The following is a 20,952-nucleotide window of genomic DNA, read 5'->3' on the forward strand; positions in this document are numbered from 1 at the left end:
GGGCACCGCTCTGATATGGGAGACCTTGCACCCTAAGTGGGGGTGCCCCGTCAGCCAAGGAGGGATGCTGGCAACACGCGGGCGATCCGGGTTGAGACACCCTCAGCGAAGACGCAGCTCCGCAGGCTCGTCCCCATTCCGAGGGGCACCGTCGTTGCGAGACCTGTGCGTACCAGTAACCTGCGACACTCGTTGGCAAGCTGGGACTCAATAAGGATCTATAATACCCAGTCCGAGGCCCAGCTCTGCAGTCACTTGTAGTCCTCCAGGAAAGGAATTCCTGACTAAGTAGTGATCGTGGGAGAAATAAAAATCTACTGTGCAAAGAAAAAAACACATGAAATCAGAAAAAAACAAAGAAAACAGACACAAGGAACCAGTCAGAAAGACCTAACCAGCTCCTTAGCTAGGCAGCGTAAAACTGAGGTAATATCAGATTGGGTTCAGGATAATGGCTGAGGGATGGCCCCCTAGTGGCGTGCTGCGGTATAAGTTTTTTTGTATTAACCTAATTATCTGCCTAGCCTTGCTCCTGCAGAGGGCGCCATTACCCATTAGTGAAGGCTAATACCATCGGGCGCCGACTGTCAGAGGACGTAAGAGAAGGTTAATTTTGTTCCGTATAGTTTGGTGCTCAGCCTGATATTCCGGGTCACCCGCTTACTTGTTTTTTTGGTACATCTGTGTGCTCATGGATATGCAGCTTCCCACAGTGAAACTGAAGCCTGGTTTGCCCCGCCCCCAGTAACATTCTGTCCTGGAATGTGCAAGGGGCTGGGTTCACCACATAAGCGCTCCCAGGTATTTACCACTATTTCAAAATCGAACGCACACTTGGCATGCTTGCAGGAAATGCATCTCGTCCCTGATCATGTAGATCACCTTAAGAAACCCTGGGTGCAGTGGTCAGGCCACTCCTGTCATTCCTCGTACTCTAGAGGGTTGTCTGTTTTGGTACACCAGTCTCTTGGGAGTGTGAGCGGCTGAAAAGGACCCCAATGGCAGATGTCTTTATACGTGCCCAGCTGCATGCACTTCCATTTGTCATCCTAGGTGTCTATAATCCCCCACCTGTAATTTACATGTTGTTAAAGAGGCAATGAGTTTTGCTGCTATGTACCCTGAAGCCTATGTTTTGTGTTTGGGGGATTTCAATCTTCTAGCTAACCCAGGTATGGACATGGGACTTTTTGACCCCAGCCCTGCAGTCCGACTCCTTTTGGTTCCTTGATTGCCGAGTTTGGTTAGCATGATCTGTGGAGTGTTAATCCTCACACCAGGGCAAACTCCTGGTCTATTCCCAGTAGGGGGTACCTCTCGTGGATTGACCTTGCACTGGGTAATAAATTGCTGTCCACTCTGCTCTCCGTATCATATCTTCCTAGAGGAGTTTCGGATCATTCTCCCTGATCATTGTCAATTGATGTTGGTGCTAAAAGGTATATGCAGACCATGGCAGGGTTCACCTTTCTGGCTTTCCCCAGGTTGGATTCAATGTCTGGATCCCAGACCAACTGTCTTTTTTTGGAGGCGCATGATGCAGATCAGGGCCTAGTGTTCTGGGATACTTTGAAGGCATACCTGTGGGAGGCCCTTAAGTCCACTACTTCCTATATTAAACGTGCTTCCAGACAGGATGTGGAAGGACTGGAAAGGAAATACCAAGAGGCTGAGGAGGCATATTTAGATTTCCCCTCAGTTTCCAACCGGGTTCGTTGGGAGGGCATGTCACGCAAGAGGAAAACCCTCAAAACGCAGCAGAAATATTTTGAGTTTGGGAACCAGTCTAGTAAGTTATTGGCCCATATGGCGAGACAACAGGGGAACAGCACAGTTGTGACTAAGACGGTTCTAAAGCCCGCGTTGCTGGGGACATACTTTCCTGCTTCCATGACTTTCACAAATATGTATACTTCCACTCTTGCCTACGCTAGCCAAGAAATTGTTAGACCCGTTTCCCTCTCTGACCCAGGAGCAGAGAGAGGGGCTGGAGGTAGACATAACGGAGGAGAAGGTCAGGGAGGCGATAGCATCTATGGGTAAAGGGAAGGCACCTGGTCCACATGCTTTGCCTCTGGAGATATATTGTAGGTATTTGGATATTCTTGCCCCTATCCTGGCACAGATATACTCTACTGCTTTCAGGGAGGGGAGGCTGCCTTCATCGATGTACTCTGCCACAGTGGTACTTGTGCCTAAACCGGATAAGGACCTAATGGAATGTGCTTCGTATCGCCCGGTCTCACTTTTATACTTAAGCCCCATACACACGTACTGATCGTCGGCCGAACGATCGGCTGTCTTTTGTCCAGGGCTGTCGCGTCTGTTGAAAACTGCAAAAGACTGCACACGAATTTTGTCGGCCAACAACAGCCGACTGCAGAAGTGATGTCATGTGATGGTTAACTTTCCTTGTCTTTTTTCTTTTCTGAGCATGCCCAGTCTTGCTAATCTGCTGTCTGTCGGCCAAAATCTGTACTGACTGGCGAACAATCGGCCGTTCTGATGACGGCCAACAAATATTTTAAAGTCTGCACGACAGATTCTGTTCTGCCGAAAATGCGCTGTCGGAAGCATCATACTAACAAGCCTACAATCGGCCGATCAGTCAGCGGCCGAATATTTACGGCCGACAATCAGTACATGTGTACGGGGCTTTAGACTACAAAATTCTAGCAAAAATCCAGGCCAAGCGATTTAATCAATAATCACTATTATACATCCAGACCTAACTGGCTTTATGCCAGGTAAGTCCACCTCGATTCATATCCGGAGAACACAAATTAATTTACAACTTAAAGGGCTTTTCCTGGAGTCCAGCGCCCTGGCTTCCTTGGATACTGCCAAGGCCTTTGATTCGATAAAACTGCCGTTTCTTATGACCGCACCATGTTCTTTTGGCTTTAGGACTAAATTTTAAAAATGGGTTTCTATCCTTTAAAGACTACACTTCTCGCATCTTGATTAATGATTTACTGTCTCAATCAATACAACTCCATAGGGGTACTAAGCAGGGGTGTCCTTTATCCCCATTTACGGTGGCTATCGAGACCCTGGCACAGAGATTGGCTGTCTCCTCTCCTAAAAAGGCATTACCATGGGCGATAGAACTGATATTATCGGTCTTTATGCAGATCTTATTTATTTGCGGGACACCTCTGCTTCACTACAGGCAGCGATGCAAAAAATGTATGGTTTTGGCACCTACTCTGGTCTGAAAAAGAATTGGCAGAAGTCAGCTCTGATTCTCTTTGATCCACGGTCCCCTGGTACACACGCCCGCCCCCTCCGCTTAGTGTCTTCATTTAAATACCAGGGGCTCATTAATACCTTGTCCTCATCTGATGTTCTAAAGGCAAATTTAGACCCGTTGATGCAGATCAAGCACAAGCTCGGAGTGTGGACTAGACTCCCTCTGTAAGTGGCAGGCAGGATCAATCTTATGATTTTACTACCCAAGTGTCTATATGTGACCTCCCATGTCCCTATATCGGTTCCTAAATCGTTTTTTTAAATCCCTGGACTCGCTCTTTGTCTTGTGTGTGCCAATGCTAGACTTAGCTTTCTATTTTACAGTGCCCCAAAGCGGAGGCGGGTATGGCACTGCCCAATTTGTACTACTATTTAGCAGGACAGTTGTGCCACCTGACAGACTGGTTGGTTCCAGCCACCCTGTCTGTGGTTAAGTCATACCTTACACAGGTGCTCGGGGACTTGCTGGTGACTTTGGAGGCTGCGGCCAGGACTCTGGGGGGGGGGGCGCCCCCCATTCCGATGCTTACCATGGCTAGAGAGCGGTGTGGCGGGAGTCTAAGAAGATTGCTGGCTTTGGAGACTAACTCAGCTCTGCCTCTTTGGCATAACCCAATGTGCCCCGGTCTTCAATCGTTTGTGGATTTTTAGTTCTGGGAAATTAAGGGAGTTACTACCTTTACCTACATTTGATACAATCTGTTACAATAAAACCCCACTGACTGTCTGCACTAAATGGCAGCAAGTTATCCCCGATTTGTCTGATGAGGATTGGGAGGAGGCATGCTCCTCATCTCAGTGTCTCCAGCGGTTAATAAATTGATTCCTCTATACATACTGCATCAATCCTATTTGACCCCAGTCCAGCTGCAAGCCTTGCACCGATTGCCAGCTCCTACATGCACTAGATGTACTTGCCCGCAAGTGGGCTTCGCCAATGTCATGGGGCTGTGTCAGGTCATAGCTAGATTTTCCGGTCTGTCCCAATCCCCATGCACCCCACTGGTTTGTTGGGGGTATTGGATGAAGAACAGTGCCCGCGACATATTATAACTATGCTAATGGAGACATTCTTGGCCCGTAAGGCAGTTGCTGTTAAATGGATTCAACCCACTCCTCCCTCGGAGCGTATGTGGTTGCAGTTGATAAATCAGGTGTTAACGTATGAAAAACTTGTATTTGAACACAGAGGATGCCCAGCCAAATTTGATGAAGCGTGGGGCGCTTGGTGCTCTTCTGCCCTCACTGTATCTATTGCTTAAGGTTATCGTTGAGAGTACTGGTAATCTTACTGTGGAGTGTTTTGAACCCAAGGGTTTCCTTTAGTTTTTTGGGGGGGCTGCTATCTTCGACACTGATTATAGTAATGTTTTTTTCTTGTTACTTGACATGCTTACTAACCTTACAATGTTTTTGGAATGCTGCATACTGGATGTTTTGAAATGCACTGTAATATGCTGTACCGAATTATGTTTTTGGCGCTCCTGTTGAGTGCCTTGTTTATTGTACCACACGTTTTATCTCCTTCAATAAAATGTTAAAAAAAAAAAAAAAATAAAAAAAAATATGGAGCTGCGTCTGTCAATGAATGATAGAGAAATTATTTTTAGGTATACCAAGTACAACTTTGAAAGTGGCAGAACAGTCCCATTGCTTGCTTGTTTACAGAGGTAGCAAAACCCAAAGCACACTGCATAGCACAGACTTCAAGGCAGGCTGCTTAAGAGACCTCATCTATTTTGAATTTTCACTTTCAAATGTAAAAATGTTTTCAAATTAATTTGGTCCCAATTTTAAAAAAAAATTGCAGGCATTGTAATTTGTAATAAATCCAATTTAAACATCTACAATTAAACAAAAATACTACATACCACATCCAAAGGTGCATAATCAATATCCTCAAGCAAAATCCAATGTCCATGAGCAACAGCTTGTGTTAATGTTCCCGGCTGCCACACAAACTCTCCTGGAACATCTGTGCAGCGATACATTCCTAACAACATCTAAGAAAACGAGAACATAATCATTAATGCCGAAACAAGCTACTACAGAGGACAGCAAATTAGTAGTCCGCACAAGGAAGTAGCATGTCAATATTCTACCACAAAATATGCAGTTCGCTTATCATGACCTTACCTTACTATCAGTCTGATCCCCAAGCTGAACTTTGAATATATCAGGTGGTTTCAAACGTCCAGTCACTGTGGCCAAATGCTCGACCAATGCAGTTTTTCCACAACCTATGGGTCCTTCCAACAGCACAGCTTTCCCAAAGGAAACTGCCTGGGCAAGACTTTGAAGACTGCGACAAGAAGACTCCACCAATACAAGTGGACTTTTCTGAATTTCCTACAATACAAAAAGGGTACAAATAACTCATTAAAGTGGTTCCAATGTCTTAGCATTTGCTGCTGTTTTAAGGTGAAGAAAAAAAAAAAAAAAAAAATCACCCCCTTACTACTTCCCTCCCACATTCATTTTAAAGAAAGAATACAAAGCTTCCACTGATTGGCTGATGTAGAGACGGTGAGGTCTTCCCACCTGCCTCAGTTAGAGGAAGCCTTGTATGAATTAAAAAAAGACAAAGCTACCTGTAAACGGCTGCTCGCCCTAGTAATTTTTTTTTTTTTTTCTATGAGCAGGATGGGAAGTTCCCATTCTGCTGCCAGAACTTAACATTGTATAATGTATGTAGCTGAGGCTACATACAATTCGAACAGCACTGTGAGATGCTACGTGTTTGTGAAGCACCTTGGTCCAAACTAATTAAAACTTTACAAAACATGGAGTTCCACTTTAAGATTAAGTCAGTGTTTTCCATGGTGATAATCGTTGCTGTGATCTTCATTCCTTTGTAGGTACCTTTAATGGTTTTATATTTTAACCATGCTTTAGTTATGCAATTTATTGCCACACAATCTTAAGCATGTACAGAGGAATACCTTACACATACACCTAGACAAGGCAATTGCCAAAATAATAATTGACATGGCTTTTTTTTTTTTTAAAGAAAATTCTGACCAAAAAAAAAAAATATGGTGAACACAACCTAACTATCTTCCTTTTCAAAAAGCTAGATGTCTTCCTGTGATACGCACTAGCTAAAATACTCTGAGTCTTTTACCTGGAAAAAGGATGCAGACATAAGGCACCCAATGACAACAGTCTTAAGCCTGCAAAAACGGAATGGTTGTAAAATCTTACCTGTAAAATTCCTCTCTCAGTCCGACAGTCGCCGCCACCTCTAAGTCATCACTATTGGGGTATTGACTTCCGCTCCGCAGGAGTAGCTAGGAATAAGACTTAGTCAAAAGAACAAAGACATTCATTTGCATATACACACCCATGGGGGCTGTCCCACTGGTCAATAACCCCCTGCAGTGACCACTCCCAACTCAGTTTGGTAGCATAGCATAAGTGTACAAGAAAAAACCCCAAAAGGAGGGGCAGGGACGGCGACTGTCGGAGGACTCAGAGAAAGGCATTTTACAGGTAAGATTTTACAAAAATTCCCTTTTCTCTTACGTCCTCCAACAGTCGCCGCCACCTCTAAGTCATCACTATTGGGATGTCCCAAAGCAGTGTAGACATGAGGGGTGGGAGACGCAACCGTAGAAAAGGCAACACAGTACCCACATCAGAGAAAGGAACCTTACACGCATAGTAAGAGAACCTTCTGGGCAACAGAAAAGGCTCAACAGGAGCAACAGCCCAGGAAAGCAAATAACCCAGGGGATAAACAACTCCAAACGTCAGGGATCCACAACAAAACAAGGGTCCCTCATGACACCGCCGCACTGAGAACTTTGCAGCCAAAGGAGGCATCAGCTGATGCTAGAACATCCACCTTATAGAATTTTGAAAAGGTGTGCACTGACGACCAAGTCGCAGCCTTGCACACCGTGGGCCACCGAGGCTCTATGCCAGTAGGCCCAGGACGCACTCAAAGATCTGGTAGAGTGCGCCTTAACAGGGAAGGGTGGAACCCGTTCCTTCAAAGCATAGGCCTGTTCAATGGTCTGTCTGATCCATTTGGCAATGGTCGCTGCAGACGCAGCCATGCCTTTCCGAGGTCCCTCAGGAAGGACAAAGAGGGAATCCGTCTTCCGAAAGGATTCCGTGGACGACAGGTAAACCCTGATCACCCTGACAACATCTAAGGAATGCAATGCAACCTCCTTGGGATGTTTAAGCTTCATACAAAGCGAAGGCAGGACAATGTCCTCATTAAGGTGGAACTCAGAGACCACCTTAGGAAGAAAAGACGGTTGTGGTCGCAAGACCACCTTATCCTTGTGAATTACCAAGTAAGGAGAGCGGCAAGACAAAGCCGCCAGCTGCGATACTCTGCGAGCCGAAGTGATCGCCACTAAAAAAGGCAACCTTCTTAGACAGCAGAGGCAACGATATCTCCCGGATGTTCTCAAAGGCAGAACGCTGTAATACGGACAAAACCAAGTTCAAGTCCCATGGAGGTAAAGGCTCCCTCCTGGGAGGAGACAAATGTCACACACCTTGAATGAAGGTACGAATTAAGGAATGAGACGCCACAGGGCATTGGAAAAGAATAGCCAGTGCAGACACCTGGCCCTTTATCGTGGCCAGCGCCAGGCGCTGGTCCACCCCAAACTGGAGGAAAGCCAACACTATCGATACCGAGTACGAGCGAGGGGGGAACCCCCTGGACTCACACCAGGCGAAATAAGCTTTCCAGGTACGGTAATAAATTTTACCAGAGAAGTTTTTCTAGCCTTGATCCGGGTAGGAATGACCTCAGGGGAGAGACCCCTGTCTCAGGACCTGGGTCTCAACAGCCAGGCCGTTAAAGCCAGCGACTCTAAAACAGGATGGAAGATCAGTCCCTGAGACAGTAGATCTTCCGGCATTGGTAGCCGCCAAGAAGGCGCCACCGCCAAATGAACAATGTCGGCGTACCAAGACCGGCGCCACTAGAATCACCAGGTGCGGTTCCGAGGCGAACCTGCGAAGGATCCTGGACAACAACTCAATCGGAGGAAAGGCATACAAACGATACTGACGCCAAGGGGCCACCAACGCATCCGAGGCGTCTGCCAGAGGATCACGCGCTTGCCACGAACATTTCCACCTTGTGGTTTAGCCGAGACGCGAACAGATCCACGTCCGGGGATCCCCACTTCGCACAAAGCATTTGGAAGACCTCTGGGTGTAGGGACCATTCCCCCTGGTCCAAGGTCTGGCGGCTCAGATAGTCAGCCTGCCAATTCTCCACACCCGGAATGTGAACTGCTGAGATTGCCGGGACATGAGTCTCGGCCCAAGACAGAATGTCGGTCACCTCCCGGGCACTCCTGGTGCCCCCTAGGTGGTTGACGTAAGCCACCGCTGTAGCATTGTCCGTCTGTACCCCTGGACCTCTGACGGACCACTGGAAGAGAGCGTTTGATCGCTCTCAGTTCCAATATGTTGATCGGAAGGGAGGACTCCTCCCCCGACCAAGTGCCCTGGGCAGACAGGTTGCCCAGGACTCCACCCCAGCCCGACAGGCTGACATCTGTGGTAATCGCAGTCCACAGCAATGGACGGAAGGATTTTCCTTCTGACACAGCCAGGGATTGAAGCCACCACAGAAGATCCATTCTGGTCCAGCCACTCAATGAGACACTCAGATCCAAGGACTGAGGTAGTCTGTCCCACCTGGCCAGGATCTCCGCTTGAAGAGACCGTGTGTGAAACTGGGCAAAGGGTATCGCCTCGAAGGCCGATACCATCAACCCTAGGGACCACATGCAGGTCCTGAGTGACGAGGATTGCTTGTCCCTGAAGGACCTGACCTCATCCTGCAAGGTCTGGAGCTTATCCTCCGGCAAGAACACCTTTGCTTGAGCAGAGTCCAGAACCATTCCCAGATAGGGAAGACGAACCGAAGGAGACAAGGTCGACTTCTGTACGTTGATGGTCCATCCGAACTCCTGGAGCGCCTGTACCGTGGTGGACAGATCGCGCAGTAGGTCCTGGCGGACACTCGATCTCAAGAGGAGATCGTCCAGATATCCCAAGACAGCAATGCCCTGTGCCCTCAGCAGGCCAAGAACAGACGCCAACACTTTTGTAAAGACCCGTGGAGCCGAGGCGAGACCGAAAGGCAACACCACAAACCGATAGCGGTCCTCCGCTATAGCGAACCGAAGGTACCTCTGGTGACCCTCGAAAATGGGGATGTGCAGGTACGCATCCTTCAGGTCTATAGAGGCCAGGAATTCCCCCGGACTCGGGAGGCCACCACCGAGCGGAGAGATTCCATACGGAACTTTCGAACGCGCACGAAGCGGTTCAGAGCTTTCAGGTTCAGAATAGGACACACCTTGCCCTCCTTTCTGGGCACAGTGAACAGATTGGAATAAAACCCCCAAAACCTGTCCCGATGAGGCACCAGGACAATTACCCCCCGGGCAAGGAGGTCCTGCACCGCTTGATGCAGGTCCTGCAGGCGCCCCGCCGTCAAAGATTTGAGGGGAAAAAATCTGTCCGCCTGCCGGGAAAGGAATTCGATCTTGTACCCAGATCTAATGATTTCCTGAACCCACCTGTCCGGAATTCGGAGCAGCCAAGGTTGGAGGAAACCGAGCAAACGTCCCCCCACCCCTGAAATGGGTGAGGGTGCCCCTTCAGGCAGAGGCAGATTGACCCGCCATACCGGCATTGACGGACTTTTGCTTGCCCGTCCAGGGCTTCTTCTGGCTACCTTGGCCCTTGAAGGGCTTGCCCTTGGTTTGATTCCAAAAGGCACGAAAGGACCCCTGGTTGGGTCGAGAGGCGGAACCCCGCTTGCCACGAAAGGACTTGTTCTTCGGGTTCTGGGGCAGCATGGTGCTCTTGCCCCCCGTGACGCCTTTTACCAAGGTATCCAACGCCTCGACAAAAAGGCGAGAACCAGCATAGGGAAAATCAGCAACTGTTTTCCGTGATGTCTGGTCAGTCGACCAGCTCTTCAGCCAGATCAGTCGACGGTTAAGCACCGCGACACTAGATAGGCGTGCTACCAAAGGAGCCTCATTTAAGGCTGCATCGCACAAATACATGACTCCTTGGTGAATTTGATCCACCATATCCAGCCTGGCAGATGGGACAGAATCAGACATGAGGTTGCTCCTAAGCACCTTAGTCCAATCAGCCACCGCCTGAGCCACCAAAACGGAAGCGATAACAGGTTTGAGCAAGGAACCTGCCACCGTGTAGGAATGGCGGGCCAGAAACTCCAACCTCCTGTCCGTGGGATCCCGAAAAACCGGGGTCTCCTCAGTAGTAATCCAGGTAGCCTTGTTCAATACTGCCACAGTGTGATCCACCTGTGGGGGCACACACCATCGCGACTCCGTAGCCGGTGCAAAGGGATAAAGTAACTTAAACCGACTAGGTACCATGAATGGACGTTTTAAAGTGCGCCACAGTTAACAGTGTAATGAAACTCAGCGGGGCAGGGAAAAACCTGCGCCGACTTGCGGGTCCTGTGTGTCCCAAATGAGGACACAATGCCCGGAGGACTGGGCTCATCCTCCAAACGTAGATTCTTTTACAGAAACAATCAACTCATCCATAGTTGTGCGTTCTTCAGGCGACCCCGGGGACAAAACATCAACCACCTCCGCCTCAGACTCCAGCGGGTCTAAGGATGAGCAAGACCCTAAAAAAGGGCACGCCCGCTGCAGCAGCCATATCACCATCTGAATCAGAGGAGAGAGATAATCTGGGCCTCTTCCTAGCAGCATGTTCAGCCATCAGCACCTCCATTTTGGACACTAAGGACGCCACTACAGCGGCCAAATAAGGCATAACAGGGGCCACAGCAGGACTGGGTTCCCCCACCAGGGCTGGAGGGAATTTGCTGTCCTGAGAATCCATTGCCCAAGGTGAAAATAACAGTGCAAGAAAAGGATACTGTCCCTTTAAAATCGCTGCGGAGTGCGCAGCCCACCGCTATTGTACAGTGACCAAAAGACCCCCAATAGGAGAAGAAAACTGAGCCAGAAATGACAAAACAGGAGGATATGGAAGAGACAGTCTGCAGAGCCCCACAGAGTGTTACCACCTAGATCGCTGCTTCAGAGGAAAAGGAAGTGAGGTCATGAGAGGCTGAACTAGAAGCTGCAAATGACCCAGGGAAAATGGCTGCCCATAGAACCGAATGGGAGACTTCGAGAAAATGGCCGCCGACATGTGCATGGAACGATCGTTCTGCCACACGCAAAATGGCGCCAGATGGAGCCAAAACAGCATGTATATCAGCCCACAGTGAAGCCAACATGCTTGCCCAAAATAAAGATGGTGGACCGAGCGTTTTTTCCCCGCTGCAGCCGCCACACACACACACGTCTGCACCCCCAAACACACACCAAAGTGACACAGGGGAAGGGGCCCCCACACAGATCCACAGCACCGTATGTATAGAGAAGACCACCATAGGGATCACAATAGGGAGCCCCACACCGGCACAGACATGGGGGACACACAGCAACACAGGACTGCCACCCCAGACAGAGGCCCCACACAGAAGTACTTACCTGTACCAGATGGCGTGGGGTGCCTCTCAGAACGGATAGCCACTGTCCTCATCTGACAGGGAATGAAGTTTGCCAAGGACATTACACTGCATATCGCAGATGTGTCCAGTGAGGTAGCCACCTCACAGCTGCATCCCTGCCAGGACGAACCATGGCTGAACGCTCGATGGCGGGCTGGGGGTCCCTCTGACCCTCTGCCCTGGAGAACCAGGGCGGTCAGTCCAACACCCAGCTCCGCATGAATCCATCTTCATCCGAAGAGTCGACTAAAAACTAAAGCTGACAAAAGAAACAGCTAGTATAACAAAGAAAAAACTGACAAAGAAAATCAAATTAAAGAGATTAGAAAGGCTTAGACTGTAGCCCCAGCACAGGGAAAGCCTAACTACTCCTGACGCTAGGCAGAAAGAAACTGAGTTGGGAGTGGTCACTGCAGGGGGGTATTAACCAGTGGGACAGCCCCCATGGGTGTGTCTATGCAAATGATTTTGTTCTTTTGACTAAGTCTTATGCCTAGCTACTCCTGCGGAGCGGAAGTCAATACCCCAATAGTGATGACTTAGAGGTGGCGGCGACTGTCAGAGTACGCAAGAGAAACTTGCCATACTGTTCAATTTTATAAGCAGTCTTTATTATAGGCAGAACCGCAATGGAATATTGTTCTTTAAAGCGGAACTTTAGGCCCCTTTTACACGGGCTGTGCTCGATCAAGTCTGACAGTCCGTTTTTCAGGCGGACCTGATCACACCTTGCACTCTCTACTATGGAGAGGCGGATGGCTGACATCCTTTGCTATCCAATCCTGCCTGCAAAATCCAGACCGATGGTGGTCCTATTTTCCATCCGTCTGGTGGATCGGATCAAATAGGATTGGATGAAAATGGACTGGTGGTTCGTTTGCACCAGATTTCCCCATAGAAGAGAGCGAGTGCTATGCACAATGAGCAGAGATGGGCCTGTCATCCGCCTGCTCAGCAAGGATCAGCAGAGCTATCCCCCACTGAGCAAGTAGGGCCTGCAAAACGGAGGCGCCTGTGTTAAAGGGGCCTTACCCATAACAGTTTGGTAACAATTAATGTTCTTTAACAAAAGAACACATTCAACATTAATATTTATACTACCCAAATTAGTGTGTATTGTGAATTGTCTACAGAATTACTCCTGTTTTTTCTTCCTGGAGGTTGCAATTTTGCTGAAGCCCAGAGCAAACACTTCCTTAGTGGATGCTCTCCCCCTTTCCTTGGTCTCAAAAACTATAGGTCGGGGGCGTGGCCTGGAGAGCAATGGAGTAGGTCGCATTGCACGAGAGCTCCTCCGGCAATATCCTGACTTCTCGATCCTGATTCATCGCTGAGTCCAGAACTCATCTCTTCCTGACCCCTACCTGTTCCCGGATCCCGCGGTGGTATGTCTCCCCCCCGGCAGAAGTCGGAGGCCGCTGCGAAGCTGGACAAATTCCGGCACAAGGACAAGGAGGCCCCGCTGGAAAGTGGCGCGGCCTCGTCCACCGCCCCGGCTGCATCCACGGCTGATCTGGCACAAGTGCTTGACGCCATATCTACCTGCCAGGCGACCCTGACGGCTCGCATCGAGGAAGTTAAAATTGATGTTTCCCTCCTTCGTCAGGATTTCCAGAAACTGCGAGACCGGGTGTCCGAAACCGAGCACCGCTTAGGCCGCGTGGAGGATGCGGTCCCCCCCCTGCAGGCCTCCTCTGACCAGGCAGAACGCCATATATCCCAGTTGCTCTCTAAGCAGGACGATCTTGAGAATCGGATGCGCCGAAACAACTTGCGCTTCGTGGGCCTGCCTGAGGGTGCTGAGGGGGCCTCCCCTGCCACGTTCCTTGAGGATCTCCTGGTGACCACCTATGGCCGGGACGCATTCTCTCAATCCTTCGTGGTTGAACGGGCTCATCGGGTGCCATCCAAGTCGCCACCTCCGGGAGCGCCCGCCAGGGTGTTCATAGCTAAATTCCTCAACTACCGGGACCGGGATGCCATCTTACGTTTGGCCCGGGATAAGGGCAACATTCCCCACCTCAACAGCCAGGTGCTCGCATTCCCGGATTTTTCTGCAGAGGTCCAGCGTCGCAGAGGCAAGTTTACAGATATCAAGCGGAGGCTGCGCGCCCAAAACCTGAAATATGCTATGTTGTTCCCTCCGTGTGGTGGGCGAGGACCGGGTGCATTTTTTCGAGGATCCTGAGGAGGCTGTGGCATGGTTGGACAGACTGAGACCTGCCTAGTGCGTGAGTACACTTTTGTCCGCAGTCACCTTTCCTGCTGTGCCCACCTTACTGCCCATATTTGCCCTGTGAGTCACCTGTATTTTATACTGTCCCTCCGTCACTGTTGACCCTGATCCCCTGCTCCGTCCATCCCTATTCAAGACGTGAGGAACTGCTGCGGATTTGCCCTCTTTTTTGTGACACCCTGTCCCCCCCCCCCCTTGTTCTTCCTTCTCCCCCTGTTCTGGACACCGTTTACTCACCATGTGCACCGTGGAAATATTTTTACAGACTGCCGTGTGCTCTCCCTTTGCTTTGCTCCGCCGGCTCGGCCCCCCAGATGTCCTGTCTTGTGGGGGCTGTTTGCTGGCACTACTACAGGAACTCTTTTGTTCTTCAGAGAATGTTTGCCCCCTTGTTACGCTGTGCCCAGATTGCAAATTTGTTTGTGTTTCTTGCTATACTATGTCTGGTGTCCTGGCTGTTTGTGTGCGGGCCCCTCTCGGGTCTCCGCTGCAGCTGGTGCTCCTTCTGCTTCAATATGGGTACTGTTGGGTTTTCCTGTTCGGGGATGTATGCTCGCACAAGTTGGGGTTGGTGTAGAGCTGGGTGGGTTAGGGTTGTTTATTTACAGAATGTTTATTGTGTGCTGTTCATTATGATATTGCGATGCTGCCATTTTTCTATGTTTTCTTGCCATATCTCAGTCTGTACCTCTCTGCAGGCTCGGTCTCCACTGACACTTTATATCCTGGTGCCATTTTTTTACCTACCTCCATGGCCCCGTTGAAATTGCTAGTTTGGAATGTTCGTGGCATTAGGGACAAAATCAAACGTACGGCCCTCTTTACTTTTTTGAAGGCCCAAGCTGCAGATATTGCTGTTCTAACTGAAACCCATGCCACTGGCTCCTTGGTTCGCGCTCTACGGAAGCCCTGGATGGGGTGGACATATCATGCCACGTACAGTTCCTACTCCCGTGGAGTCTCAATATTAGTTGCCAAGTCCCTCCCCTTTGCTATTTGTTCGGTGGAGACCGACCCTCAGGGTCGCTATGTTCTTCTACATGCTACACTGGCGGGTTCTCCTATTCTGTTGCTGGCCTACTATGTGCCCCCCCCATTTTCTGGGGCTATCCATGGGGCCGGTTTAGACTTTATTGCACGCCACCCTTCTGTGCCTGTTATATGGCTGGGTGATTTTAATATGACCATTGACCCCGAGCTGGATAGGGTGAGTTCAACTCTCCCTGCCCGGCCTTCGAATGGTCTGACCCGTTTTGGTCGGGTAATGTCCCAGTTCTCGCTGATTGACACCTGGCGCCACCTGTATCCTACTAAGAGGGCTTACTCCTGCTTCTCGGCGGCTCATGCCACCATGTCTCGCATTGATTACATCTTTATTTCCCCACAGCTTGCTCCTCAGCTACAGGCAGCGGGCTTTTGCCCGCGTATCCTGTCTGACCACGCCCCTTACTGGGTGATCCTGGATGTTTTGTCCCGGCCACCGCGCAGTAACTGGCGGCTTAATCCGTTCTGGCTTGGCCTAATCCCAGACACTGAATCTCTAGACGCTGAATGGGACTTGTTCTTCGCGACTAATGACGGTACCTCGGATGTCCTGACGGTGTGGGATGCGTTCAAGTCCCATGTGAGGCTGAAACTTTCCCATGCCATTTCCACTTTTAAACGTCACTCAAGAGCTTCATACGCCCAGGTGCTGGAGGACTTGGCCTCTATGGAGGATCAGTATGCTCTTGCACCGACTCCGGATGCGCTCGCGGGCCTTAAATTGCAGACGCGGGTGGCCGAACAGCTTAGTTACGAGAGGGCTAGGCATAAATTATTTTTCGCCAAGCAGCGGATATTCGAACAGGGAGAACGCCCGGGTAGGCTTTTGGCACACTTGGCGCACCTGGATGCCCGCCCTCCGGTGGTCATTTCCCTAGCGGGTCCGGATGGATCCCTAGTTTCTGACGCTGCCAAGGTTGCCAGCATGTTTGCGTCGTTTTTTCGTGACACCTATTCCTCTACGGTGGCGTACGGGGCCCCCGAGCTGGATGGGCTGCTGGCTGACCTGTCCCTCCCTCAGTTATCGGCGGTTCAGGTGGAGGCCCTTGAGGCCCCTATCTCCGCCGAGGAGGTGCAGGCGGCTATAGCTAGTTTCGCTCGTTGCAAAGCTCCAGGCGTGGACGGGCTCCCTGTGGAATTCTATGCACGATTTTCGTCTACCCTTGTTCCTAGGTTGGTGACCCTCTATCGATCTATTTTTAAGGACGCTGCCCTTCCTGACTCTATGCGTGAGGCCCTCGTCGTTTTGATCCCGAAGCCTGGGAAGGACCCTCTCCAACCTGAGTCGTATAGGCCCATTTCCCTATTACAGACTGATGTGAAAATCCTTGCTAAAGTTTTGGCCATTCGTCTAAATAAGGTTATCCTGACGTTGATACACCCTGATCAGACGGGCTTTATGCCTACAAAAAACACTGCCTATAACACTAGACGTCTATTTATGAATTTACAGGCCTCGCATGCCCAGTTGGGGGCTCGGGTGGTGGTCTCACTTGACGCGGCCAAGGCCTTTGATTCTGTCGAATGGAATTATCTATGGCATTGTCTGCGTATCTTTGGCTTTGGCCCGCGATTCATCAGGTGGCTGACTATCCTCTACGATGCCCCTCGGGCACGAGTTCTGGCGAATGGCTGGACCTCGGACGTGTTTACTCTCTCCAGAGGCACCCGTCAGGGGTGCCCTATCTCCCCTCTACTCTATGCCTTGGCGGTGGAACCATTGGCGGCGGCTCTTCGATCCCATCCGGGTATTGAGGGGCTTCGTGCTGGTCCACTGGTGGAGAAGGTTAGCCTGTATGCTGACGATATGCTTTTGTATTTATCGGATGCTGGTCCTTCCCTGGCTTCGGCTCTGCAGGTCATCGAGCACTTTGGTAAGTTCTCTGGTCTACGTATCAATTGGGACAAGTCCCAGATTCTCCCCATGGATGCCTCTCCCCCTACCTTTGCCCAGGCCTCATTGCCCCTTCGACGTGTCAGCGTGATTAAATACCTGGGTATACATATATCTCGGGATCTTTCGGACTACGTTTCCCTCAATATTGAACCGGTTATATCCCTGTTCAAGGCTAAACTCCAGGCGTGGGCTAAGCTCCCGCTGGGGGTGATGGGGCGGATAGGTCTCCTCAAGATGATTCTGCTTCCTAAAATTTTGTATGTTATGTGGCATTGCCCGGTCTATATACCACTCCGCTACTTTAAGGTCCTCGAGGCCCTCTGGAACTCGTTTATCTGGGGATCTGCGAGGCGCAAATTGTCGTCGCGTACGATCCGTCTCCCGATCTCGTTGGGCGGTCTCGCGGTCCCCGATCTTCCCCTGTACTATTTGGCGGCTCAGCTATCCCATTTCTACCACTTGGACAAACAGGACAATCTGAGGTGCCGTCTCTTGGTCTGTGCGGACTCTGGCTTCCCGGTTCCCCACCCATTCTGTGACCTCCTTCGGGGGGTGAAGGGATCCCACGGGTCCTCCCCGCGTGGGAGTCTCTTGCATAACTATAGACGTGTCTGGGACCTGGCGATGCAGAAGATGGGCTGCGAGGCCTTACACGCTGATACGCCGCTGTGGTTTAATAAACTTCTACCAGAACTTTTACAGATACCTGATCCCAGTGTCTGGATCTCTAGGGGTGTCTTCCTGCTCTCCCATGTATTGCACCGGGGAGCAGTGAAGTCGTACAGCCAACTTAAGCAGGAGTTTGCCCTCCCATCTCATATGTATTTCCGATACATGCAGCTCGATCACGCGCTGCGGGCCCAGTTCCCGGTGGACTATCCGATGGTGGAACCCTTGGACTTGACTAGGGTCCTCATGGGCGCGGACCACTGTAAGCTGATTGCCCTTCTGTACGAGATGTTGCTTACGCCCGCGGCCACCAAGATCGCGTATGCGTTGAAACCCAAATGGGAACCTTTGTTGGGAGAGATACTGGATGAGGATTGGGAGGATGTACTGATGGGCGCTAAGTGTGCTTCCCCTAAAATGTCGGATCGCTTTACTCATGTATGTATCCTTCACCGTACATACCTTACCCCTGTACGTATGGCTAAATTTCGTCCCACCCAGGCGTCCCATTGCCCCAAGTGTCTGCTGTCGACTGGCACATTCGACCATCTGCTGTGGCAATGTCCGCGAGTTCTGGGCCCAAGTGGTCCGGTTCCTCCACGATCAGATGGGCGCGCCTGTGACACTCGACCCTAGATTGTGTTTACTGGGACTCCTTCCAGATGGTGAGATTAACAAGCACGTGGCCCAGTTCTTGCAGGAGACCCTGTTTCAGGCCCGTAAATTGCTGGCCAAAAATTGGATCCAACAGGCGGTGCCTACCTTGGCGGCGTGGATTAGCGAGATCAATAGCACTCTCCCCTATAAAAAACTTATTTATGTTAATAGAGGTTGCCCGGAGAAATACCATAAAGTGTGGGATAAATGGCTAAATTCTTCCACTACTTGTACATCGTAATTCCTAATGCATTGTGTTTCAATTTATCGCATATCTGTGTACATTGTTCTACTAATTGCTATGTACTCTCGTGAGCTGGCATTGACTGTCAAGATTTATGGACTGGTTTGTTCTATATTGGCTATCTCGCAGCCTTTTCTTGTTGTATATCTCCTGTTGTGTTTCAGTACGCAATAAAGTTGTTTTGATTTAAAAAAAAAAACTATAGGTCACATTCTCCGAACATAATATGTTCATTTCCAGTATTGATTGTATGATTTGGCTCAGAGAGAGGAAGGCTGATAGAAGCTTTACAGTGCTGAAGTTCAGACTGCCCATGATGGAGAAAAGGACAGAGAATTAGAGAGATAAGATAATGCATTATACTTGTACCTTTGTAAAGTAAAGGCAGTTTGGGATTTTAAATGAGACACAAGTAAGGTGAAGCACTGCGTCTCCATCCCTGTGATGGAAAGGAAGGAAAAAAGATGGGGACATTAAATGAAGTGCGTGAAAACAACCGGCCCTATACTTATACCTTTAACTCTTTTGTGTCTCCCAAGCAGCAGAGTTTGTCCTGTCACCTCTAATGCTTTTCTCTCTCCCAATCTGTGGTACCTTAGCACACTGGGGTAGACTAAAGCTGGTGCATTCAGAATCTGGTGCAGCTGTGCATGGTAGCCAATCTGCTTCTAACCTCAGCTTGTTCAATTAAGTTTTGGTAAAAAAACCTGGAAGCCAATTGGTTTCAATGCAGAAGTGAACCTGATTTTGCACTCACTAGGATTTCGTAAATAAACACCTGTGTGCAATTCGTGTTGCTTTCTTCCCCCTCCAGCAAAGTAAAAACTAAAGCAGTCAGCTGGTCGGCCTCCAGCGATTCTGATTTTAGGCACAGTGCCAAGAATAGGGAGCAACTGAGCACGTCCACAGCAGGGTGAGACAGTGCAATACTGCATTTTCTAACAGTATAGGTACCTTTTTTTATTATTTTTTATAGCTATACCTGCAAAAGGGGGGCACACTATAGTGATCTATTGGGACTTAATATTCCGACTATAGTTCAACTTTAGGCAAAACATAAGTAAATTACAACTATTACTTACTTGCTCTTTGCTCTTCAAAATTTTTTTAGGAAGCAATATTCCACAAACAGGCACAACTCGTGAACAGAGATCTCTGGATACAACTTGACCCTGTGTGTACTGTTGGTCCTTCTTTTTACACCACAAGGACTTCTCTGTGTTGGTTAATAAAATACCCTGTTCAATGGTCTGGTTGTGCAGCTCATCCAGCAGCCTGGAATAGATAAATAAAAAAAGGTCATCTTTTCTTTCCAAACCATGCAAAAAAAAAAAAAAAAATAGAGTGATGAAGGAAAAAAAGATACTTACTGAAGTTTAAAATGCATTAGCTCATCTGTACCAAACAATTTCTTCAAAAAGGCCTGACTGCTCTCATCAGACATAGATGAAACCAAAGCAAGGCAATGGGCGGTGTACCTGAAATAATGAACATCTTGTTAAGGTAGGGTCAAAAGTAAGTAGACAAAATCTTGGCTTTTAACACCCGGTGCTACAAGATTTAAAAAAAAAAAAAAAAATAGAATTTTTGTAAGAACTTGCTGTAAAATTAATTTTCTCAGAGTCCTCTGACAGACGGAGCCTTTCCAAGATTCATCACGATTGAGTTATGGTGCCCTCTGCAGAAGCAGGCTAGGTACTGAAAATTAATCAAAAAACTTTCACTAGACACCTTTAAGGGCTGTCCCTCCAGACATTACCCCTAGACACATTGAGCTTACTTATCAGTTTCATAGCAAGCAGTAAAGGAAGACAACCAACCTCAAAATATAGAGTCGGGTCTGCGTCTGTCAGAGGATTTAAAATAATTTTACGGTAAGTTCTTACAAAAATTCTATTTTCTCTTGCGTCCTCTGACAGACGCGGCCCTTCCAAGTTTCATTACGATTGGGATGTCCCAAAGCAGTGCAGGTGTGAGGGGTGGGAAAAAGACAACCCAACAGAATAGCAACGTGTCAACAAGACCAGAAAAAATAACGTAGCCAACAGGGCAACAAAAGCTCACCAACAGGAGCTAACCTCAGAACAAAAATTTCACCCCCAGATAAAAGCAGGTCTCTTTCACAAACCGCAGCACTCAAAACTTTGTGGCCAAAGGAAGCATCCCAGAATGTCATCACGTCAATCTTGTAGAATTTGGTAAAAGTGCATAGACGACCAGGTCACCGCTTTACACACCTGAGCCTCAAAAGCCTGATGGCGAAAAGCCCAAGAGGCACTCACGGCTCTAGTAGAATGTGTCCTCACAGGGAAAGGAGGCACCTGGCCCTCAAGGGAATAGGCCTGAATAATAGTCAATCTGATCCATCCAGAAAAGGTGGCAGCGGATGCAGC

General features: G+C 49.2%; 1 protein-coding gene across 2 annotated transcripts in view; it reads right to left on the minus strand.

Moving 5' to 3' along the window:
* Window positions 1-20,952, minus strand: part of MDN1 (midasin AAA ATPase 1) — a 902,759-nt gene that overhangs the window by 837,474 nt on the left and 44,333 nt on the right. For both annotated transcript variants that reach the window (XM_082250237.1, XM_082250236.1), the window contains exons 4-7: window positions 19,930-20,037; window positions 19,642-19,834; window positions 5,389-5,601; window positions 5,124-5,255 (exon numbers count right to left, since the gene is read on the minus strand). In XM_082250237.1, coding sequence (XP_082106363.1) covers window positions 5,124-5,255; window positions 5,389-5,601; window positions 19,642-19,834; window positions 19,930-20,037 — 646 coding nt within the window. The remainder of the gene's footprint in view (window positions 1-5,123; window positions 5,256-5,388; window positions 5,602-19,641; window positions 19,835-19,929; window positions 20,038-20,952) is intronic.

The sequence above is a fragment of the Pelophylax lessonae genome, assembly GCF_965119305.1.
Source record: "Pelophylax lessonae genome assembly, chromosome: 3".
In the NCBI taxonomy this organism is placed as follows: domain Eukaryota; kingdom Metazoa; phylum Chordata; class Amphibia; order Anura; family Ranidae; genus Pelophylax; species Pelophylax lessonae.